This window comes from Salmo salar, chromosome 25, assembly GCF_965601325.2.
Source record: "Salmo salar chromosome 25, fSalSal1, whole genome shotgun sequence".
Lineage (NCBI taxonomy): Eukaryota > Metazoa > Chordata > Actinopteri > Salmoniformes > Salmonidae > Salmo > Salmo salar.
Window position 1 is genome coordinate 26,572,501 of NC_138315.1, and position 26,031 is coordinate 26,598,531.

The window sequence follows — 26,031 nt, forward strand, 5'->3', positions numbered from 1 at the left end:
ATCTAGTAGGGTGACATTTGGGCCTAAGACTTACTCTGCATCCTCCAGACCTCTTTAGTCAATGAACACAATCATAAATCAATGCTCATACGCTAGCTGCTATTACAGGCTGTTCAAGGAAGCAATTTCTCATCAAGGGTTATTGTGTGTGCTGCCGTGTTGAAGCTATAATCAATTTCTACCTGCATCTTATATCACACTGCTCTTTTGTGTCCAAAGCAAGTGTGTGTGTGTGTGTGTGTGTGTGTGTGTGTGTGTGTGTGTGTGTGTGTGTGTGTGTGTGTGTGTGTGTGTGTGTGTGTGTGTGTGTGTGTGTGTGTGTGTGTGTGTGTGTGTGTGTGTGTGTGTGTGTATACCTCTTAAGTTACTACTAAATCATCAAGTCTAGACTTGTTTCTGTTGGTTGTAATTTGGGGAAAATTCTGTCACATCTGCTCCTGCAACGCCCTCTACTGCTCATCCTGTGTCTCCTTGACCTGCCGCCACTCCACCAGTACTCTCTCCCTCTCCCTCTCTCTTTATGTATGTGTGTGATTGTGTGGGCGGAGACAGGTGTGCTGGAGTCAAGGCAGATCCCCACCAGCTGCAACCTGTTCCATAATCAAGACTTCTACAAATACTCAGCCCTGCCACTTCCACGCTGCCAGATCATAATTTCTGCTCAGTCAGTCTACGCTTCTAGCCGTTTGTTACTGTTAGATCCTGTTGTGCCTGGTTTCCTTGCCTGATGCTGTTGTCCTCTCCGCTACAGTTCCGCCTGCTCTGACTCTGGTCCCTGTCTCCAGTTCCACGTCTCGTCATCCTGCTACTCTGTCCTGGATTCCCCACTCTACCACTCCCTTGGATTCCCCTTTTGACCTTCTTACCCTGTCCCAACCCCTCTCGCTCCATCCTCAGCCTCCACACCTCGTTTCCTGCAACCCACCCTAGCTTCCCCTGGCCAGCACTCCATCTTCCCCCTGTGTTTTAATAAATACCTTGGTTACTTCATCCCAGTCTCCTCGTCTGAGTCTGCTCTTGGGTTCCCCTGTTCCACTCTGCGTATCAGTACGATCTGGCCAAAGAGACGAACCCAGCAGACTCTGCTTTGCTCCACCAAACCCTCGGCGGCCAAGGCGCCCTGCTCGAGCAACATGACCAAGCCCTGAAGACTTTTCTGGAGCACATCAAGGAGTTTTCACAGAACCTGTCTGACCTACAGGTCCAACCTTTCGCCCAGAGCTCACAACCAGTTCTCCTCTGCTCCGGGAGCTGTTTCTTCCGACTCCTGAGTGTTACAATGGCAACCTCGGAGCTTGTCTTTGCCTTTTTGGTACAATGTTCAATAGTATTTGAGCAACAGCCCTACTCTTATGCTAGCGAATGGGCCAAGATTTCCTTTCTGATTGGCTGCCTCCGTGGATCAGTGCTTTCCTGGGCCATGGCGGTGTGGGAGAGACAGTCCCCTATCTGCTTCTCCTACTCCAGATTCACGGAGGAGATGAAGAAATCTTTGACCACCCGGTCTGCAGTAAGGATGCCGCTAAACGACTCCTGTCCCTCCGTCAAGGCCCCCATAGTGTTGCTGAGATGGCATGTGAGTTTCGCACCATCGCCACTGAGAGCGGCTGGAATGAGGAGGCCCTTCAGGGAGCATTCCGGAACGCGCTCACTGAGACCCTCAAGGACGAGTTGGTGTCCAGGGATGAGCCTGATGGACTTGATGAACTCATCTCTCTCGCTATTCGCGTCGACAACCGTCTCAGTGAGCGTCGGAGGGAGAGGGTAGGTAGGGATGCATGTCCCATAACATCTGCTTTAGTGCCTTGTCCTCCTTCTCCGACTGCATCCCATCCCCAGGCTCATCCAGATCCTGAACCCATGCAGCTCGGCCGGGTCCGTCTCTCTCCAGAGGAGAGGCAACGACAAATCGGCGCTAGGAGCTGTCTCTACTTTGGCCGGGTTGTTCACTTTGTCTCCACTTGTTCCCTGCGTCTAGCAAAAGAGGGGACTCAGCAGTAGTGGGGGATATACTGTTGAGCCAAATTGCCTGCCCATCTTCCCCCAGACCCCTGCTTGAAGGCAACTTTTCCTCTGTCTGCTCTCATCAATTCGGGTGCCGACGAGAGCTTCCTGGACTGAGGTGTTGTTACCCAGTTGGGCCTGGACACTGTCCCACTCGATTCACCCCTCAATGCCAACGCTCTCAATAGAAAGCTCCTCGCCCGTGTCCGTGAGAGAACTGTCCCTGTTGTCATGACGTTGGCCTCTTTTGGTACAGGGAGGACAGTTGACCCCTCCCTTTTGCACACAATCCACCTTGTGTGTAAAGGGTCGTAAAAACTCTAAAATTCCAGGAGAGTCTCTGGCCACATGGCCCATAGAGAGACACAGGAAATTCTTCCAACTCATAGAATTGGAAAGCCAAGCGACATTTTGTGTTCTGGAGAAGGTATGGAAGATTGGTGAAGAATCCAGCTACGAACTGATCCGCTTGGTACCATTTTGTGATACTCAGAAGAGACAATATAGCCATATTACCATAAAACTGTTTATATAATAGACTCAGTTTAAGACTTACATCATATGGGTGTATGGAATGTATTAATAAGGATAAAGCTTTTGTAAGACATTGAGATGCTATGTACTGATGTAATGAGATAGAATTGTATTTCTGTAACCAAATCTAACTCAGTCATAGGCACGCCCCCAGGGACCCATACAGGACCAGGCGTCATTTGACAAGCTGTTCTATGGGCACTATAAAACACCCCCGGATTTACATTTCTTCAGACCAGGCCTACACTCCGTTGGCTAATAGGTTTTACCTTCCAATTCCTCTACTGAAAGTGAACCATACCACGTGGTTAACTTTTAGACTATCGATACTGACAGAATAAGAACAAGTCTTTGATATTAATTATTAGTCTGCAGCTAAGTAAATTATATCATTGAACGCGAAGACCAACGAACCAACCATTCGATGACGACATTAATGAATGTCGCTCTGAAAGATCCATTCTAACCGAGAGAGAGAGAGAGAGAGAACGCGGACAAAACTCCCCAACAGAACTACTCTCCAACAAGAATCAGAACGACACACTGAGCGTAAATATATATTGATTGCAATTGTTCCCGAATGAGTGAGCCTTCAACTGTCAATTGTTAATATTAATGAACCCTGTGTAACTTCTCAGCCGACCTTTTATGATCCAATGATCCATTGTTCAACAGGCCGACCTGCCTGTTTAGCCAGTAGGGCACATTCCGATACCAATCCTTTGTGACGATAATGACTGTTTATGTTTTTCTGTTAATTACTTAGTGTAGTAAATAAATGATTTTAAGACAATTGATGTATGGATGATTTTAGTAAAGACTGGGTTCGTGCAGATACAACAATTTACGACGTTTGGTATGAGACTGGACTAGAGGTAAAATACACCAATTAAACTAGAAGATAATCTGCCTATACTATAATATAATATAATATTATAGTACAGGAAAGTTATATTAGGAAAATTATAGCTTTGTAATCTGAATATTCTCCTTGGTGCCCCGATCTCCTAGTTAATTACAATTAAACGATTAATCAGTTTAATCGCGTGATAATAATTACAGGGAGCTAATTGATAAACATATCTTCCGTTTAATGGTACCCCAAAGACACGACACTGTCATCCTGCGTCTCTCTGGAAATCACCAGGAAAAGATCAGTTTCCACATAATCGACTGTCCTTACTCTCCCCTGGTTTTTGTCCATCCATAGTTAAAGCTAAACAACCCACAGATTGACTGGACTGCCGGAAAGGTAACCACTTGGAGTTCATTTTGTCACTCTAATTGTTTACATTCTGCCATTCTCCCTGCCTTGTCTGTGCCCTAGTTCATTCCAGAACCTCCGGACCTGCCATCAGTTCGTCCCGAGTATCACGATCTAGCTCCTGTGTTCAGCAAAAGCACCATGCCCTGTCGCTGCCGCCTCATCGGCCGTACAACTGCGCCATTGACTTCCAGTCTGGAGCTTCTCTCCCCAGTAGCCGATTGTTTAACCTCTCTCGTCCCGAGCAAGAGGCAATGGATAGGATTCTCTGGATGCAAGACTTATCAAGCCATCTTCCTCCCCGGTGGGTGCTGGGTTTTTCTTTGTGAAGAAGGATGGGTCACTGAGGCCCTGCATAGACTTCCGTGGGCTGAATAATATCACTGTTAAGAACAAGTAACCCTTGCCACTCATCAGCTCTGCTTTTGCCCCCCTCCATGGTGCCACGGGGGTTTACCAAACTCGACTTCCGGAATGACTACCACCTTGTCCGCATAAGAGAGGGGGACGAGTGGAAGACTGCGTTCAACACACCACTTGGTCACTTTGAGTATTTGGTCATGCCTTTTGGTCTTACTAACGCCCCTGCTATTTTCCAAAACCTAGTCAATGATGTGCTGAGGGATTTGATTGGACGTTTCGTTTTGTCTATTTAGATGACATCCTGATTTTTTTCCAAAGACCCTGAGGCTCACCAGCAACATGTTCGCTAAGTTCTTCAACGGCTATTGGAGAAGAAGCTTTTTGTTAATGCTGAAAAATGTGAGTTCCATGCTGCCACGGCGTCTTTCCTGGGTTATATTATTGCACAGGGACAGTTACATATGGCCCCCGCCAAGGTCATTGCATTCACAGAATGGCCTGCGCCCTCCAACCTGAAGCAGCTACAGCGTTTCCTGGGGTTTGCACATTTTTATTGATGTTTCATCCGCAACTACAGCCATCTGGTAACACCTCTCACCACTCACCCTCTCACCCCTCTGATCAGAAGGTCCACCCATAAGCTCTCACCTGCAGATAAGAATTTTGACATCGGACACCGGGAACTCCTGGCAGTTAAGCTGACTCTGGAGGAATGGCGTCATTGGCTGGAGGGCTCTGTAACCCCCTTCATCGTGTGAACTGACCATAAAAACCTGACCTACATCCTGACTGCCAAACTTCTGAACTCTGGCAAGCCAGGTGGGCCTTGTTCTTCGGTAGATTCAATTTCACACTCACTTATCGCCCCGGTTCGAAGAATATCAAGTCTGATACCCTCTCTTGCAAGTTCACTGGCACCAAGCCAGAAGCCATTGTGCCATTCACCTGCATTGTTGCCGCCTGACCCAGGTAACTGTCCTAGTAATGCTCTGTTTGTTCCAGATTGTGTTCGCTCTGATGTTCTTCAGTGGGGCCATTCTACCCACCTCACCTGTCACAAAGGTATGAACCGGACCCTCGCCTTCCTGCAGAGTTTGTCTCAGCCTTTTCGGTTTGTTCCCGGAACAAAACCTCCACTAAATTCACTTCCGGTCTGCTTCGCACTCTTCCCATACCCAGTCGCCCCTGGTCACACATAGCTCTGGATTTCGTCACTGGCCTTCCCCATTTAATGGTAACTCCGTCATCCTCACCATTATTGACAAGTTTTCCAAAATGGCTCACTTCATTCCCCTCTCCAAGCTCCCGCTCTCCAGGGAGACTGCGGACCTGTTAGTATCCCATGTGTTTCGTCTGCATGGCATCCCCACTGACGTCGTTTCCGACAGAGGACCCCAGTTTACCTCCCAGGTATGGAAATCCTTCTGTTCAGCTCTTGGTATCAATGTCAGTCTTTCTTCTGGATATCACCCCCAGACCAACGGCCAGACCGAACGGGCTAACCAAGAGATGGAGACTGCCCTACGCTGCGTGACTTCTGCTAACCCTTCCTCCTGGAGCACCCAGCTACCCTGGGTTGAATATGCCCACAACACCCTCACCAATGCCTCGTCAGGTATGTCACCCTTTCGAGTGTGCTCTGGGTTACCAATCCCCCTTGTTCCCCACCCAAGAGGTTGCGGTTCCCTCTGTCCAGGACCATCTATGCGTTTTCACCCTACCTGGAGGAAGGTCCGGCTGCCCTTCTTCGTGCCTCCAACAGGACCCAGTCCCAAGCCAACCGTCGCCGGTCCTCAGCTCCATTCTACACCCCGGGTCAAAAGGTATGGCTCTCATCGAAGGACCTGCCATGGAAGGTGGCATCGAAGAAACTTTCCCCCCGATTCATTGGTCCCTTTGAAATTGACCGTGTCATTAACCTCTCTGCAGTGTGCCTGAAACTCCCAGCCTCTCTCAGGATCCATCCTACCTTCCATGTATCCCTGATTAAACCTGTCTCCTCCTGCAGCAGCCCCTCCACCCCCTCAGCTCATCGATGACCATCCTGCCCATACCGTCCGGTGGCTTCTGGACGTGCGCCGTTGGGGTCGTGGCTGGCAGTATCTGGTGGACTGGGAGGGATACGGGCCTGCGGAGCGCTGCTGGGTGCCCCGCTGTCACATTCTGGACCCCTCCCTCTTACAGGATTTCTATACCTCACACCCAGATAAGCCTGGTCGGGCACCAGTTGGCACCCGTAGAGGGGGGGAGGGGTGGGGGGGTACTGTCACATCTGCTCCTGCAACGCCCTCTACTGCTCATCCTGTGCCTCCTTGACCTGCCGCCACTCCACCAGTACTCTCTCCCTCTCCCTCTCTCTCTTCTCCCTCTCCCTCTCCCTCTCCCTCTCCCTCTCCCTCTCCCTCTCCCTCTCTCTCTCTCTCTGTGTGTGAGTGATTGTGTGGGCGGAGACAGGTGTGCTAGAGTCAGAGCAGATCCCCACCAGCTGCAACCTGTTCCATAATCATGACTTCTACAAATACCAGCCTCAGCACCTGGTTTCCTGAAACCCACCCGAGCTTCCCCTGGCCAGCACGCCATCTTCCCCCTGTGTTTCAATAAATATCTTGATTACTTCATCCCAGTCTCCTAGTCTGAGTCTGCGCTTGGGTTCTCCTGTTCCACTCCGCATAACAAATTCAACTGTGGAAATGTACTTTTTTTATCTTTTTTTTTTTAATGGTCTCACAATAATACATTTTCTGAGGGTGTTAATGTTGTGACAACAATTCGATACTGGTGGTGTTCTTACCAAGCTTTTACCTCACTGGTTCTTTTTGTTTTGAGCCACTTTCTCCTATCTGTCATACTTCACTCATAGGCCCGATGTGTACCGCATGTTTAAAAATGAGTGAGTCAGTGAGCACAGTTGGCGCATGCAGAGAGGGTCAACCACGAGCTAACGCACATACGCACGCACACACCACCTCTCCTCTGGTCCATAAAAACCCATTGGGGGTCAGGGAAGTCATGCTGAGGTTTTGTGTTTGGTGGTCTTTGTTTGTCCTCCTTGCCTTGAGCGGCAGCTCCCTCTGTGCTGCGAGTGCCACACATGCCCTAGCAGAATCGTACACGCACACACACCAACCTTAACACACACAAACCCTAACGGAACGTCCCTCCTCGCATCCCTCCCATAGCGTGGCTGAGAATTCATTTCCGTGTTGAGCGACAGGTTCCTTCCCTCCCATAGAGAGAAGCAGAAAACATATTAACACCAACTCCAATCATCTGGGGAGTACGCTTTAATCAGGCTGCTACGGGACGGCTAGGTCTCACACACACACACACACTGTTACAGTGCATCCGCCAGCCAGCCCCATAATGGTTATGAATATGTCTAATCTGTTTCAGCCGTACGTCGCTAATCTGCTTGTGGAAAATAGAGAGCCACACACACACACATTTGTTGAGAGAGACAAAGCCAGCTCTGTAAATAATGCAAATCTTCTAACAAGTTTTTTTTGTGTGTTTTATTTGGCGGGAGTCTGGATTAGGTCTGACAAGGACCCTCACTGAGAATAGTCTTGATTAGGCTCCTGAGCGGTTTAAGGCACTGCATCTCAGTGCTAGAGGCGTCATTACAGACCCTGGTTCGATTCCAGGCTGTATCACACTCGGTCATTATTGGGAGTCCCTTAGGGCGGTGCACAATTGGCTCAGCGTCGTCCGGGTTAGGGTTTGGCCGTGGTAGGCCGTCATTGTAAGTAAGAATTTGGTCTTAACTGACTTGCCTAGTTAAATAATGGTAAAAAAATACAAAATTATCTCTGAGAATTCCCGAGATGAGAATAATCAGGGCTGTCCTCTATGCACCATAGTGCACTGAGGGATGGAGGTTAGTGAGGGTGAAGAGAGGGCGTTGGTCGGATCTCCCCCAGCACCAGTAAACTCTCTGATCCGAGGTTGACAATATGATCCATATTAGAAGACTGGGGCTGCATCGCAAATTGAACCCTATTCCCTATATAGTGCCCAAGGCCCTGGTCAAAAGTAGTGCACTATATAGGGAATAGGGTGCCATTTTGGACATAGGCAGGATATCTCAGCTCATCCTCTCCTCCCTCCCATGATGAAATATGAAATTACAAACGTGTTAGTGTTGTCTTTCTCTCACTGGCTGAGGGTTTAAATCCAGGCTGGATGGATTTGGTATCGTGGGGGGGTAACGTAATTATTTCCTGTGTGTGTGTGTGTTCGTGCATGTTTGTGTGTGTCTGCTGGTATGAGTCTCCAATCTAAGGAGGAGGAGAGAGGAAAAACAACAACGAACCTAGATGATGGTTAATAATAATACCAATAAGACAAGGTCTGTCTGGCCGAAAGCCTCATCTATCATGTCTGTCTGGCTGATAGAGCGGTGTTGTACTCAGGGATGAGGACTCCTTTAGCTGTTCCTCTGTGTGTGTGTATGTGTGTGTGTGTGTGTGTGTGTGTGTGTGTCAGTACTATGTCCTGATGTCTTTCTTGTGTTTTCTCCTATCCTACAGAGATCTTACAGGGCGGTGTCTATGTCGACCAGAATAAGTTCCTGTGCCACGCAGACACCATCCACTGGCAAGACATCGTCAAGAACGCCCGCGTCAGCCCTCTGGTTGTGCCCACCAATAGCAGTGTTACATGTGAGTAGCTCACCAATGGAAAACGTAGACTCATTTTCTTACATTTTCAACAACAATCCATCTAGCCACATTCTCATACACAAATTATTTCACCAATTTACCTTTATAGCTTTCACGACAATGGAGAGAAACAAACTATGTTATAAACACATGGTGACAGACGCATATAGGACAAGGCTGCCATAAACAGAATTAAGATCATAATATCTCAACATGTCACATCTAAGAGCCTACAAAATATACCTTGCTCAACTGTGACCCTAATGAAATGGCATCACAGATGTACCATATTAACTGAGATGTGGCTACACAAGAAGTGTCAACAGCCAGAAAAGCAATCACTTATTATACGTCCCAAATGGAACCCTTTTTCTATACAGTGTCGTGCACTACTTTTGACCAGAGCTCTATGGGAAGTAGTACACTATAAAGGGGATAGGGTGCCGTTTGGGACACACATAGTAACCTGAATCCGTAAAACAACAGTTCCAAGAAATGCATAATCTGTCACTAATGCCTTTCTGTAATCAAAGAGAAGACAAGTGAACAGAATTATTGTTGTTATAATTTTTTTGTGGCACAAACATGCCATCGGCCTAATCTGACGAAGGGAGTCGGGGTGGGGGGTAGCAGTGGGGGGGTGGTTTAAGTCGCCTTATGTTATTGCTCTTCTGACCTGATTTTCTCTCATTGTCTCATGTCTGTTTGTAACCCTTGCTCTATAGTTCCCTCATGTTTTATGGAGTGGTTTTGTCATTGGTTTGTGTTGGTGATATATCTGTTGCGTTTGGTTTATTCTTTATTTATTGTATGTTTTTATTTGTTATTAATGACTAGCTGTCCTAGTACAACCTCTGGATCTGCCAACCTTCAAACACCAGCTCACAGCATTGATGATATGTCAGCATCATCCGTTTATATTGCATTCTCTTCATTGGTCTCACTCAATACTTTTGATAATCTGATTTACACACACACACACGCACACGCACACGTGGAACCACACACACACACACACACACACACACACACACACACACACATACACACACACACACACACACACACACACACACACACACACACACACACACACACACACACACACACACAAACAAACACTGCAGACACTACACATCCTACTAAAGATCAAAGGGGGTCTGGAAACTTGTAATCCATCCTTAGACTATAATCTCCTCTATTCTTGGGGCAATTCCAGTTTTTTTTTCTGTTTTTATTGGCTCTTCAAAACAACAAAAGGAATTTGAAATCGACTCCCTATCAATCCACGTATAAGCCTCTCTAGCTCTCATAGCCGAACCCATAACACAGAAAGTTGTAAAGTCGTTTCGTTTCGACATTTTAACCTTCAGTGTTGAAACATTGTGATGTGGAGAGAAAGAGTGTGATAGTTGTACTGAAGGTCAAGGGGAATTAGAATGTAGATAGTAAGACCTTGGACACTAAAGCCTGGTTATGACACCAGATACAACTCTGTGTGGGCTCAGGTATACATATATGTTACAGATAGACATGTCTTTGTCTCCAGCTCCCCAGCTTACCCCATTACCATGTCTCCTCTCCTGATCAGCTTCTACTGACTGTTTGGTGTTTTTATGCTAACCTAGAACGACAGCAAAGAGGGAGGGAAAGAGAGCGAGAGAGAGGGAGGTGTAGCAGAAGAAGCTTTCATGGTTCAGTTTGTTGCCCAGAGAGGAGAAACCTGATCAAAAGACAGTGAAGTGGTTCATATTACTGATAGATATTACTTATTTTACAATATTACTGACTTATTTTACAATATTACTGACTAATTTTACAACATGTGTTACAATTCCTATTGAGTAAGTGAGAGTGTGAGTGAGTGATTGAGTGAGGGAGGGACGAGATGGAGGGAAGGGTAGCAAAGGGCAGTTGATGGAGAGTCAGAGAGAGTACCAGCCCACTGGGCACACACTGGTCGAATCAATGTTGTTTCCTTGTCATTTCAATGAGATTACGTTGAACCAACGTGGAATAGACGTTGAATTGACATCTGTGCCCAGTGGGAGGGATGGATGGATGAAGAGAGGAAGGGAGCTAGAGATGTCAGAGAGAGCGTCAGTCTTAAATATAATTGCTCTTAACTGAAGTGGAACAGAGACAAAGGACGCCATTCAGCACTCATCCAGCCTCACTCTGCAATTACCAAGCAGTCAATTAAGCCCTCCAAAACACAGCTAGCACTAATATAGCAGCAGAGTTTCTAGCTAGTAGCTGTTGTCGCTGACTCTCTCCCCTACAGCAGTCATTAATAAGACAACTCTAGTACAGTGCATTAAGGACACAAAACAGTAGAGTTGAACAGTGTCACTCTGTTGAAATCATCATAGCCTTAAGCATGCCAGTGCTTAAAAGAGGAGCTAGTAAGATGGTTGGTTTGATCATAATATCTCTGCTTTGGAAAGTATTTGACTGGATAATTTACCCCCATGTCGTCCACAGGTCAGAAGTGTCACGTCTCCTGTAATGGTCGCTGCTGGGGCCCAAAGGAGGACCAGTGTCAGACCTGTGAGTACCTCCCTGCAGTCTCTCTCTCTCTCTATTTCTCTCTCACTCTCTCTTTCATTCGCTTTCTTTCTCCCCTGCCTCTCACCCACGACAGGCAGACAGGCAGCACAGGAGTGCACTTTAACACTGCCAGCATAATTAGCTATGGCCCTGTGGTCCTCCCACAGACTCTTCTATTCTCTCTCTCTCTCTCTCTCTCTCTCTCTCTCTCTCTCTCTCTCTCTCTCTCTCTCTCTCTCTCTCTCTCTCTCTCTCTCTCTCTCTCTCTCTCTCTCTCTCTCTCTCTCGCTCCTCTCCTCTCTCTCTCTCTCTCCTCTCTCCTCTCTCTCTCTCCTCTCTCTCTCTCTCTCTCTCTCTCTCTCTCTCTCTCTCTCTCTCACTCTCCTCTCCCTCGCTCTCTATCTTCTTTTCCCCGTCGTCTCCTCCTCCGGCTCATGCCCCATCTCGCCCTCCTTCACAATACCAGATTTTAAATCATTGCCTCCTCAGGCTTAAACAACTGTGATTTCCCCTGCTGCCCACTCCAATGACTGCCCTGCGTTAAGTCAAACTGTTAAACAACACACCGTCTGTTGCCTCACCTGTGAGCCAGTATGAAGATAGCTGTGGTGTGTGAGAGGTAACCTGGGTTAGCTGTGCTGAGTAAGCACATAGGACTGACCATCACAAACACTCACGCACGCACATGCACACACACACAGACACACACATGCACACACACACTACCCCTCAGCAGCACTCAGCCCAGAGGGGTGTCTCTCTCTATGTCTGCAGGAGGGCGGTACCACATGGGGCTAATAGCAGCACAGCGGTTAGCTTCTTAGATATACAGTACTGCTAGTATTCTTAGATATACAGTACTGGTAGTATATTATGTCTGATATATTACTACGCCTTAGTCTCCTGCTGTGAAGGGATGTGTGTTATGTACCCTCTCCATACCTTCGTGGACAAGCACATGCTTAAGATGATTGGGCTTGACACACACACACAGTCCCTTTCTAACAGGAGAAGGTGTGCTGTAACAGTCCTGTAGTAAAACACCATGATGGTTGAGTTGAGGAAGAAGTCAAACTGTCTGTAAGTTCCCTCTTCTGTCTCTAATTAATCACTCTCATGTCCCTGTCTGAGTACTTCTGCCTCAGCCTGCTGTCTGTCTGTCTGTCTGTCTGTCTGTCTGTCTGTCTGTCTGTCTGTCTGTCTGTCTGTCTGTCTGTCTGTTGTCTGTCTGTCTGTCTGTCTGTCTGTCTGTCTGTCTGTCTGTCTGTCTGTCTGTCTGTCTGTCTGTCTGTTTATCCCAGGCCCCCATATGCTTCTGTCACTGTACTGTACATGTCTTTCATTTCTCTCCATCTGTGGTATTCTCTCTTTTTACCCAGATTGTTCCATGTATTTCCCCTATTCTCTTTACTGTATGTATTTCTATCCCTCCATCCACTCATCTCCTGTCTTTTTTTCTCTCATTTTACTGTCTCTTTCCATCACACTCATTCTCTCTCTCTATATATATATATATTTCTCTCTCTCTATATATGTCTGTCTCTCTCTCTCTCTCTCTCTCTCTCTCTCTCTCAGTCTGTCTCTCTCTCTCTCTGTCTCTCTGTCTCTCTCTGTCTCTCTCTCTCTCTCTCTCTCTCTCTCTCTCTCTCTCTCTCTCTCTCTCTCTGTCTGTGTGTGTGTGTCTAATATTGTCACTGTTGTCTTCCCTGGTGTGCTGTCTGTGTGCTCTGCAGCTTGATCTCATTAAGATAATCAGTATGAACTCCTTCACCCAGTGACTAGTTAACAGCACGTCATCTCTCCTCACAAGATAACACTGCGTGTTTGCTCTCTTTTTGCCCTGAATCCCTCCATCATATTTTCGCATAATATGTATGTGGAGGACTACATCCCTCTATCTCCATCCCTCCATCCCTCCCCTTCTATCCATCTTCCATCTTTCCATCTACCCATGCATGCCTCTTCCTCCATCTCTCCATCCCTCTTCATCTCACTCTATCCCTCTCCTTCTCCTTCAATCCCTTTCCTTCGTTCTCCATCCCCCTCCTTCTCCCTCCCTCCATCCCTCTTCTCTCCCTCTATCCCTCTCCTTCTTTCCCGCTGATAGGGCTGGAGCATACTATGGCGCTGTGTGAGAAACTGCTAGACAAAGGACTCTCAGTATAACACTCTCACGTCAAGTACTGAATACAGAACGCCCTCATCAATATCAACCGCTGGCTGGCTGTATTATCTCCTGACATGCAGGTGCCTAAACAGGCTCCCTGGTCTACAGAACAGCCAGACACACACGCACCCACGCGCACACTCTCTCCCCTGACTCCACCGAGCCTACGACTGTGCCCCTCCAGAAACATGGGCCTCTGCTGCTCTATAAAAACAGACAGCTAGGCAACGTTGATATAAGATTCAGCGCTGTGACGGATGCCCCTGTCAGCAGCCTGTTCAAATTGAAGATATTCAGCATACTTTATGAGATTGATGACTTTTTATTTGTGGTGGCTGCCTGGTATCTTTAAGTGGATAGTATTTTTAAGGCAAATAGATCAATGGCTGTGTGGCGTGTGAGTGTGCATTCGTTCGTCAATGTGCATGTGTGGCGCCTCCTGATGAGGTCATTTGTTAAACAAAATGTATTTTTGTTAAGTAGGCCATTTCATTGTACTAACGGTGGCGAGAGGCGCATGGCAGGCGTAATGGAATGCATTGATGATACGTTAGTGAGGTGAGGAGAGGAGGACAAGGGGGAGAGGAAGGGGAGGGGTTGAGTGAGAAGAGGAGTACAGGAGGGCAGAAGGAGGATGTGCCGGGGAGGAGGGAAAAGAGGTGACGAATATGGGCAGACCAGACGGGCCAGTCTCACTGTGACAAGGTATCACCATCACCACCAACCCAAAGGACCAGCACAACAAAGTGCCGTGCTCTACTCAGCAAGACATATTCCACAAGTATTTGTGCAATTACGCAAATGGATAAATTGACAATGTCATATAGCTACTTATAAAGGCAAGCACACACCCACGCATGCTCACCAACATTCACACACACACACACACACACACACACACACACACACACACACTGGAAAGTAAACCTCAGCTCGGGCGTCAGCGCAGCCTCTGAGGAAGAAATGCTTATCTGTTAAACGTCACCCTGTATTCAGCTGTAGCTGTCAACTTGTGATGCGGGTGGTGAGGCAGAGGCATACCACACACACACACACACACACACACACACACACACACACACACACACACACACACACACACACACACACACACACACACACACACACACACACACACACACACACACACACACACACACACACACACACACACAGGCGTACCCATCAGTCCATCAGCAACCCATCAAGCCCATATGGCTGGACATCAACAGGACTAGTGAATGGAGTTGGAGGAGAACGAGAACAGGGCTGGCGGTGGAAGCAGCACATTCAGGAGAGACAGCTGATAGCCGTTTCAATCACACTGTCAATGACAGACAGGAAACATAGAAATTCAGCTCCATACAGCACCACAGACTGACAGACTGTCATATGAACATCAGTCTAAGAGCAGGGTATCTCTCCAAAATACTCTTTACTCAGCTAAACTCCCTATAGCCTTAGCTGAAGTCTATCGGTCTGTTTCCTGGACACAGAGGAAGCCTTGTCATATGGACTGAAATGCATGTTCAATGGATAATCCCCATTGAGAATGCATTTTTCGACCAGGCCTAGGCTTAATAAACAATATGTGTGACTTCATTCTGCAGGAAAAAAGTCAACATGATAGATATAACTTTATGGAGGCGATTTTTTTCCACAAGCACTCTGTTTCCTTGTTTCCTTGTTTTGATTCTAGTCAAAGTAATGCTTCTGTGATGGGAACCTGTTATATCGTGTTCTGATGCCCTTTCCCTTCTGTCTTTCTCCAGTGACTAAAACAGTGTGTGCTGAGCAGTGTGACGGTCGCTGTTTCGGACCCTGGGTCAGTAACTGCTGCCATCGTGAGTGTGCAGGAGGATGCTCCGGACCCAAGGATACGGACTGCTTCGTATGTACACACACGCACTTACACGCAGGAGCATGCACACACACACTCACCCACCTGCGTGTGGACACAGACATGCATGCACGCACACACACACACACACACACATACACTTTATAAAGCTTATCGTCACAAAAGAGAACTCTCCTTTCAATCACCTGTTGCCATGGTGAACAGTCTCAAACCGTCAAAGACAGAGTTTTTGATTGTAGACCAGCAAGTCTATTTCTTTCTGTTCTCTTCTTTTTCTCTTCTTTAGTACATCAGAGCTTTTATCTTATCTGTGACCTTTTGTGTGAATGTGAGGTTGTTTCCATTAGAGGCTGTTCATACTTCCATAGAGAAGTCGCTCCTGACACAGAATCCCCCTGTTTAAACTGTCTACTTCCCAAAGTCACCGTATTTCCTCTGTAGTGCAATCCTTTTGATCAGAACCCATAGGGCTCTGGCCAAAAGTAGTTCACCACATATGTAATAGGGTGCCATTTGGGACACAACCATTGTTCTTTGTGTCAAAGATTACGTTCAAATCAAATTTTCTCCCACAAAGCCTTGTGCTGTGCCCACCTCCCTTTCTTTGTTACTTTCTCTCTCTAATGTCAAGAATGTGCAAAGCTGTCATCAAGGTAAAGGGCGGCTATTTGAAGAATCTCAAATTGTTACGCTCGTTGATGGAAGGATTGAACCAAGGTGCAGCGTGGTTGGCGTATATCTTAATTTATTAAATGAACACTGGAAAAAAAAATACAAACGAAATGTAACGTTAGTAGGGCTAAACAGCACAGTACCAAAAACAAGATCCCACAAACAACAGGTGGGAAAAGGCTGCCTAACTATGATCCCCAATCAGAGACAACGATAGACAGCTGCCTCTGATTGGGAACCATATCAGGCCAACCTAGAAATAAAGAAACTAGAATGCCCACCCTAGTCACACCCCGACCTAACCAAAATAGAGAATAAAGGATCTCCAAGGTCAGGGCGTGACAGTACCCCCCCCCCCCAAAGGTGCGGACGCTGGCCGCAAAACCTGATTCTATAGGGGAGGGTCCGGGTGGGCATCTAGCCTCGGTGGTGGCTCCGGTTCGGGATGTAGACCCCGCTCTGCTCGTGGATCCCTCCGCTTCCGTGGAACCGGACCGTAGATCGTCGCCGGAGGAACCAGACCGTGGATTGTCGCCGGAGGCTCCGGACCGTCTCTGGAGGTTCCGGACCGTGGACCGTCGTTTGAGGTTCCAGACCGTGGATCGTCGACCGTCGTTTGAGGTTCCGGACCGTGGATCGTCGTCGGAGGTTCCGGACCGTGGATCGTCGTCGGAGGTTCCGGACCGTGAACCGTCGCCGGAAGCTCCGGACTGGGAACCGTCGCCGGAAACACTGGACTGGGAACCGTCGCCGGAAGCTCCGGACTGGGGACCGTCGCCGGAAACACTGGACTGGGGACCGTCGCCGGAAGCTCTGGACTGGGGACCGTCGCCGGAAACACTGGACTGGGAACCGTCGCCGGAAGCTCCGGACTGGGAACCGTCGCCGGAAGCTCCGGACTGGGAACCGTCGCCGGAAACACTGGACTGGGAACCGTCGCCGGAAGCTCTGGACTGGGAACCGTCGCCGGAAGCTCTGGACTGGGAACCATCGCCGGAAGCTCTGGACTGGGAACCGTCGCCGAAAGCTCTGGACTGGGAACCGTCGCCGGAAGCTCTGGACTGGGAACTGTCGCTGGAGGCCTGGTGCATGGAGCTGGTACAGGGTGTACCGGGCTGTGAAGGCGCACTGGGGGTCTGGAGCGTAGAGCTGGCACAATGTGTCCTGGACAGATAACCTTCGCACGGCAAGTGCGGGGGGCTGGCACAGGACGCACTGGGCTGTGGAGGCGTGCTGGAGATACAGAGCGTAGAACCGGTGCAGGATGTACTGCACCGTGGAGGTGCACTGTAGGTCTGGAGCGTGGAGCTGGCACAACATGTCCTGGACAGGTGACCACCCTCGCACGGCAAGTGCAGGGAGCTGGCACAGGATGCACTGGGCTGTGAAGGCGCACTGGGGACACAGTGTGTAGAGCCGGCGCAGGATATCCTGGATCGATTGAAGGCGCACTGGAGACCAGGCGCGCTGAGCCGGCACCACCTGTCCTGGACAGATGTCCACTTTCGCACGGCAAGTGCGGGGAGCTGGCACAGAACGCACCGAGCTGTGGATGCGCACTGGAGACACCGTGCGTATCATCGCAAAACATGGTGCCTGACCAGTCACACGCTCCCCACGGTGAGTACGGGGAGTTGGCTCTGGTTCAAACCCTGTCTCCGCCAACCACCCCGTGTGCTCCCCCCAACAACAACAAAAAATTGGGGGACTGCCTCTCGGGCTTCCCTCGTGGTCGCGAACCCCGGTGTCGTCGTTGTTCCTCCCTCGCTGCCTCCGTCTGCTCCCATGGAAGGTGTTCCATTCCTGCCCGGATCTCTTCCCACGTCCAGGATCCCTTACCGTCCAAGATATCCTCCCATGTCCAGGATGTCTGCTCCTCCTGGCCACGCTGCTTGGTCCGTTTGTGGTGGGATCTTCTGTTACGCTCGTTGATGGAAGGATTGAACCAAGGTGCAGCGTGGTAGGCGTACATCTTAATTTATTAAATGAACACCGAAAAAAAAATACAAACGAAACGTAATGTTAGTAGGGCTAAACAGCACAGTACCAAAAACAAGATCCCACAAACACCAGGTGGGAAAAGGCTGCCTAAATATGATCCCCAATCAGAGACAACGATAGACAGCTGCCTCTGATTGGGAACCATATCAGGCCAACCTAGAAATAAAGAAACTAGAATGCCCACCCTAGTCACACCCCGACCTAACCAAAATAGAGAATAAAGGATCTCCAAGGTCAGAGCATGACACAAATGTTAAAAATAATTAGATTTGTTTAACACTTTATTGGTTAGTACATGATTCCATATGTACTATTTCATTGTTTTGTTGTCTTCATTATTATTCTACAATGTAGAAAATAGTAAATAGAAAGAAAAACCCTTGAATGAGTAGGTGTTCTAAAACTTTTGACCGGTAGTGTATATTTTTTCTCTCTCTCTTTTCTCTCTCTTCTATCATCTCTCTCTCACTCTCTTTCTCTCTTTCTCTCTCTCTTTCTCCCTCTCTTTATCCATTTATCCTTTCTGGATCTAACTTATTTCCAGAGTTTATTGTGTTATGTTTCATGATGTCGTGGGCTCTCCTTTCTGTTTAATTAGATACTGGGAGTTCTAACGATTGATATTACTTTTTCAACTGGATTCGAATCAATGGTTTTCATGTTATTCACACCTGAGCTATCTTCAGAGTGGAAAAACACTCTGGGGCTGCATCCCAAATGGCACCCTATCCCCTAACTAGTTCTCTGTCTTTAACCAAAGCCCTATCAAAGGGAGTGTGCTACATAGGGAATAGGGTGCCATTTGTCACCCATTAAGTCTGTGTATGTGTTTAACAGTCTTTGTGTTAACAGCTTCATACCAGTTACTTGATCATGTGCTTGCTTGGAGAGCATAGGGCTGCCTGTGACAAAAACAATCTTTAATGACTGTTATTTAGCTGTAAATAGCAATGTGCTAACTGTGTTTCCATGAGCACCCAGCACTAATATGTGTGTTTGTGTGTGTGCGCGCGCATACTTGTGTGCGTTTCATCTACAGGCTTGCACCAACTTCAACGACAGCGGAGCATGTGTGACCCAGTGCCCCCAGCCCCATGTATACAACCCCACCACCTTCCAGCTGGAAAGCAACCCCAGAGCCAAGTACACCTACGGAGCCTTCTGCGTCAAGAAGTGCCCACGTAAGGAATGACACACACACAACAACATACAGTACACATACTTTTGTGAAATAAGGGGACATAAAACATCTGTTTTACCAGTGGAAGCAAAATAGCCCCATAACATCAAAAATCCCAACATATTTTGATAATACTGGTGTGGCCAAAGAGCTTTTTTTTCATGTCATCTGACCAATGCACCAGTTCCAATCCGAGTGCCAATGCCTTTTAGCAAACTCCAGGCGTTTACATTTCATTGTTGTCTGATGAAAGTCTCTTATCTCCAAACAAATATTACCATATTTTGCCATTAACGAACAAACAATTATGTATTTTCAAATAGCAATTATCTATGATCTATTATCTATTTTAAATACATTTTCTTGGTCTTAGAGTCATTAAATATTCAGAGTACATTTGGGGGAGTTACTGATTTCAATACATGTAAAAAATAAATAAATAGGAAAACTCAAAATTTTTTGTTATGACTTGTTGGATGATATGAAAATAGTTCTCTTTGGCCACGCACACCAATGCATGTCCAGAAAATAATCCCATACCTATAGTAAAATATGGTGATGGATCTGTGATGTTATGGGGCTATTTTTCTTCCACTGGTCCTGGGGCCCTTGTTACGGTCAACAGCATCATGAACTTTACCCAGTACCAGGATATTTTGGCCAAAAACATGGTTGCCTCTGCCAGGTGGCTGAAACTTGGCCACAAGACAATAACTCCAAGCACACATCAAAATCCACAAAGAAATGGTTAATAGGCCACAAAATCAACATTTTGCAATGGCCATCTCAGTGTTCGGACTTGAAACCCATTGAAAACTATGGTTTGAATTGAAGAGGGCAGCCCATAAGCGCAGAAGGAAGGATATCAAGGATCTGGAAGGATTCTGTATGGAGAAATGGTCTAATATCCCTTCCAATGTGTTCTCCAACTCATAAAACATTTAGAAAAAGGCTCAGTGCTGTTATCCTCGCAAGGTGAGGTGTTGATCGGTATTGAAAACTGGGGTGTCAATAATTTTGACCCTTACCTTTTTGAGAAAGAAATGTTTTACTTAACAAACAAAATGTCTTTCTCTGAGCAATTGTATCGTTTTTTTTTTGTTGCATACAATATATTTGAATTGTTTATTTTCTACAGTAATTTTTGCTTTATCAAGGGTGTCTATAATTTCGGATCCCACTGTACATACCAAATACCCTGAAGATAAACCGCTCTGTCATATTCTGAACATATAACACACACCGACATACAAACACTCTCCTTGCCATAGACACTGAACCGCCACAGTTCAGAAGGACACCATTCAAACAGCCTAGGCCTTGAAACATCACCACTAGCTGAACAGAGCAGGCTGGTCCTGCTCATGAACTACCAAGGGCCTCAGGATATTGATTCATTAACTCAACCCTCCTGTTTTTAAGTCTGAACTTTTTTTCCAGAAGAACACAGAAAGAAACTTCCTTGGTCATCTCTACTTAGCACCCTCTTCACATCTCCCCTTCATCCTCCCTTTCCTTTAAAGAAGCCATTTCCTCCATTGATTTAAATGACCTGTCTCTCCCTGCTCTTCTCCTCTCCTCTCCTCTCCTCTCCTCTCTCTGCTCGGTGCTGATTTAAATAGCCAGGATGAGTGGGTGTTTTGTACAGATTTCAAGACACTGTTGGGAGTTATTTTGGCTCACATGCCAGATACAACCCTACAAAGAGGATGGGGTACTGGGAGGGCAGGGTAGCAGGCAGGGATAGGAGGGAGGGAGAGGGGAATGGGTGCAGAGTGAGGGAGAAGAAACGTACATAATTAACACGTTTCTTTTAGCAATGGAGTCCTTTTGTGGTCTTTTGAAGAGGGGCGTGTGCCCGGCACTCTGCTAGGCACTGCGCTAGACGCTCTGATCTGTAACTCTGGCTTTCTGCTTGGCGCTCTGCTAGCCTTTCTACCCTATTCCCTAATGCACTACTGTAGACCAGGCCACTGTTATTCTGGAGATGGCCTGCCACAAGGACCCATGCAATTTAGGTGTCCATCTCTAAGCCTGAGGCTGCGAGCAAAGCATTCATTTGATGTGTCTGTGTGTCCCTAAACTCTTCCTTCCTCAGTTCAGACTATCAGATATCATGCCAGCCGAAGCAGTAGAGCAAATACGGTCTGACCTGGAGAGAACAATAAAACAAGATAATGAGGACAAGGAACATCTTTAATCAGATGAGTCATCTTCAGTAGAACAGCAGCAGTGGAAACGTTTCACTACTATTCACTGCCTTCAAGTCTCAGACGCATAAAGTCGACGTTCATTTACAGTATAGCTCCATGGCAGTCAGTCATACAGTTGTACTTGTCCCTTCATAAATCAATACCTGAGTGTGAGAGTCTGTTATCATGCAATTGATCTGACACATACCATGGTTAACTCTGCATATGCTGTTTCAGATAACTTTGTGGTGGACCACAGCTCCTGTGTGAGGGCTTGTCCCAGCAACAAGATGGAAGTAGAAAATGACCGCATCAAGATGTGCATCGCCTGCACTGACATCTGTCCAAAAGGTACCCTAATCCTGCACTGTCCTGGGCCTTATCCTGCTGTCATTCACATCCAGTATATTCGTCTGGTTGATTGGATGTAGTTGTGGTTGTGCTGTGTTTGTGCTGTGTTTGTGGTTGTGTATGGCTTACCCACTGCTCCAACCTCTACAACCTCTGTGTGTCTTTTGGTGACTGTCTGTTCCATGTGAGTGTACTGGATGCATTTTGAAGTGGTTGGAATGAACCTGTTTCCTTTGAACATTTGTGGACATTTTGAGCAAGTCATCTTTTCTCCTTCTTCATCTTCATCTCCTTGTCTGTTTTAGCCTGTGATGGTATAGGTACAGCCAGTCTGCAGTCAGCCCAGACTGTGGACTCCAGCAACATAGACAAGTTTACCAACTGTACCAAGATCAATGGAAACCTGGTCTTCCTCATCACTGGCATTAAAGGGTGAGAGCAGAACACACACACCTTCACCAACACACGCACACACTCAAATATGCACACACACACACACACACACACACACACACACACACACACACACACACACACACACACACACACACACACACACACACACACACACACACACACACACACACACACACACACACACACACACACACACACACACACACACACACACACACACACACACACACACATTGGCAGTAGAATGGCCTTACTGAAGAGCTCAGTGACTTTCAAAGTGACTTTCAACCTTTCCAACAAAACAGTTTGTCACACTGTTGCTGCCACGGTCAACTGTAAGTGCTGTTATTGTGAAGTGGAAATGTCTAGGAGCAACAATGGCTCAGCCGCGAAGTGGCAGGCCACACAAGATCACAAAACTGGACCGCCAAATGCTGAAGCATGTCGTGCGTAAAAATAGTCTGTCCTCAGTTTCAACACTCACTACCAGATTCCAAACTGCTCTGGAAGCAATGTCAGCACAGGAACTGTTCGTCGGGAGCTTCATGAAATGGGTTTCCATGGCCGAGCAGCCGCACACAAGCCTAAGATCACCATGCGCAATGCCAAGTGTTGGCTGGAGTGGTGTAAAGCTCACCGCCATTGGACTCTTAAGCAGTGGAAACACGTTCTCTGGAGTGATGAATCATGCTTTACCATCTGACAGTCTGGCGGACTAATCTGGGTTTGGTGGATGCCAGGACAACCCAATGAATAGTGCCTGTAAAACTGTAAAGTTTCGTGGAGGAGGAATAATGGTCTGGGGTTGTTTTTCATGATTTGAGCTATGCCCTTTAGTTCCAGTGAAGGGAAATCTTAACGCTACAGCATACAATGATATTGTAGAACATTCTGTGCTTACAACTTTGTGCCAACAGTTTGGGGAAGGCCCTTTCCTGTTTCAGCATGACAATGCCCCCGTGCACAAAGCCAGGTCCATACAGAAATGTTTTGTTGATATTGGTGTGGAAGAACTTGGCTGCCCTGTACAGAGCCCTGACCTCAACCTTATCGAACACCTTTGTGATGAATTGGAACTCTGACTGTGAGCCAGGCCTAATCGCCCAACATCATTCCCCGCAGCAATGTTACAACATCTAGTGGAAAGCTTTCCCAGAAGACTGGAGGCTGTTATAGCAGCGAAGGGGGGACCAACTCCATAATAATGCCAATGATTTTAGAATGAGATGTTCGACGAGCAGGTGTCCACATACTTTTGGTAATGTAGTGTACCTTCTGTTCCCAAAAACACAACTCCCCCTCGAATCTGTGTTTCCTGTAACGACACAAAAGCCAAGGCCCTTGCAAAGCGATGGAAACAGCTACTTCTACAGTGCCATCAGAAAGTATTCACAATCCTTAACTTTGTACACATTTTATTGTGTTACAGCCTGAATTAAAAATGTATTAAATTAAGATGTTGTTTCACTGGCCTACACACAATACCCCATAATGTCAAAGTGGAATTATGTTTTTAGAATTTTTTACAATTGAATTAAAAATGAAAATCTGAAATATATTGAGTTAATAAGTATTCAACCCCTTTGTTAGGACAAGCCTAAATAAGTTCTGCTGAACAAGTCACATGATACGTTTCATGGACTCACTCTTTGTGCAATTAATAGTGTTTAACATGATTTTTGAATGACTACCTGATTTGTGTAGCCCACACACAATTATCTGTAAGGTCGAGCAGTGAATTTCAGACACAGATACAACCACAAAGACCAGGGAGGTTTTCCAATGCATCGCAAAGGTGGGGACATATTGATATATGGGTAAAAAACATTGAATATCTCTTTGAGCATGGTGAAGTTATTAATTACACTTTGGATGGTGTATCACTACAAAGATAAAGGCGTCCTTCCGAACTCAGTTGCCAGAGAGGAAGTAAATCCCTCCATGCTGCCAAAGGTGACATTAAGAGCTAAATGGCTGTGATAGAAGAAAACTGAGGATGGATCAACAACATTGTAGTTACTCCACAATACTAACCTAAATGACAGAGTGAAAAGGAAGCCTGTACAGAATAAAAAATACTCTAAAACATGCATCCTGTTTGCAGTAGGGGACTAAAGTAAAATTGCAATAAAAATTGCAAAGAAATGAACTTCATGTCCTGATTACAAAGTGTTATGTTTGGGGAAAATCCAACATCAAATCCAACAACACATCACTGAGTACCACTCTTCATATTTTCAAGCATGGTGGTGGCTGCATCATGTTATGGGTATGCTGTATCATGTTATGGGGAGTTTTTTAGGATAAAAATAAACGGAATAGAACTAAGCACAGGCACAATCCTAGAGGAGAACCCTGTTGTCTGCTTTCCAACAGACGCTGGGAGACAAATTCACCTTTCAGAAGGACAATAGTTACACTGGAGTTTCTTACCAAGATGACAGTTTCAGTTTTGACTTAAATCAGTTTGAAATTCTACAGCAAGACTTTAAAATGTCTGTCTAGCAATGATCAACAACCAACTTGACAGAGCTTGAAAATGTAAAAAAAGAATAATGTGCTAATCCAGGTGTTCAAAGCTTTTAGAGACTTACCCAGAAAGTAATTCCTGTCAAAGGTGATTCTAACATGTATTGACCCAGGGGTGTGAACACTTATGTAAATTAGATATTCTGTATTTTGTTTTCAATACATTTGCAAACATTTCTAAAAACATATTTTCATTTTGTCATTATGGGGTTTAGCACTTAGTTATATTGTGTGGTGAAAAAATCTATTAAATCCATTTTGAGTTCAGACTGTAACACAAAAAATTTGGAAAACGTCAAGGGATATAAATACTTTCTGAATGCACTGTAGATCTCAGAGTGGGTGATGTCAACGATGGACTTTACTGGCGCACATATAGCTATCCAGCTAGACATTCAACATTGGTTACATAAACACCAGAGTGTTTGTGGTCAGTTCCATTTCAATTCACTCAATTCAAATTGACTGAATTGACATGGAACTGACCCAACCCTGCTAACCAGGTAAATTGAGAGACTCCCTCAGGTACTTAGTAATAACAGCACATATAATGGCTTCGGTGCCTAAGAGTAAGCAGTACCTTACTGGTATAGCACAATGCATAGAGTATTATGTCCTTGTTATGGGGGTCAGCATGTTCAATATTATTCCATCTGCAATCCAGGCTCATGTCAGCCATCTTAGCAGGCTGTTGCTAGTTGTTTACAGTATACACAGTGGAAGAGTGGGTGTACCACAGTACAGTTACTGCAGCGCCTGAGACCATGAAATCCCTCCAGCTATTCCTCTAAACAGAGCCAGAGGAGCACTGAGGAGCACAGTGGAGCACCGAGGAGCACAGTGGAGCACAGTGGAGCACAGCGTGCCTCCCTGCAATACAGAATAAACGCTTTCTTCCTTTCTCTCTTCCTCTCTCTCCTCTCTTCCTCTCTCTCTCTCTCTCTCTCTCTCTCTCTCTCTCTCTCTCTCATCCCTCCTCTCTCACAGGGATGTGTACCACAACATTGAGGCTCTGGACCCAGAGAAACTGAATGTGTTTCGGACTGTTAGGGAGATTACAGGTGAGAAACATCAAAATAAATATATTTTCTTAACACGTATTTTACCTTTATTTCTACAGGTAAGTCAATTGATAAGAACAAAGATCCAATGGAAATTTCCGATACTGTTCTTCTCTTCTCATGCTTGGTTGAATATACACTGAGTATACAAAACATTAGGAACACCTTCCTAATATTGAGTTGCTCCCCCTCCCCATTTTGACCTCAGAACAGCCTCAATTCGT

The 26,031-nt window shown here is 46.4% G+C and overlaps 1 protein-coding gene across 1 annotated transcript in view; it reads left to right on the plus strand.

The window, feature by feature from the left end:
* Positions 1-26,031, plus strand: part of erbb4b (erb-b2 receptor tyrosine kinase 4b) — a 483,415-nt gene that overhangs the window by 337,679 nt on the left and 119,705 nt on the right. Inside the window, exons 4-10 of the mRNA XM_014173740.3 lie at positions 8,695-8,826; positions 11,311-11,376; positions 15,316-15,434; positions 19,117-19,258; positions 21,687-21,800; positions 22,106-22,232; positions 25,734-25,807. Of these exons, the coding sequence (XP_014029215.3) occupies positions 8,695-8,826; positions 11,311-11,376; positions 15,316-15,434; positions 19,117-19,258; positions 21,687-21,800; positions 22,106-22,232; positions 25,734-25,807 (774 nt within the window). The remainder of the gene's footprint in view (positions 1-8,694; positions 8,827-11,310; positions 11,377-15,315; positions 15,435-19,116; positions 19,259-21,686; positions 21,801-22,105; positions 22,233-25,733; positions 25,808-26,031) is intronic.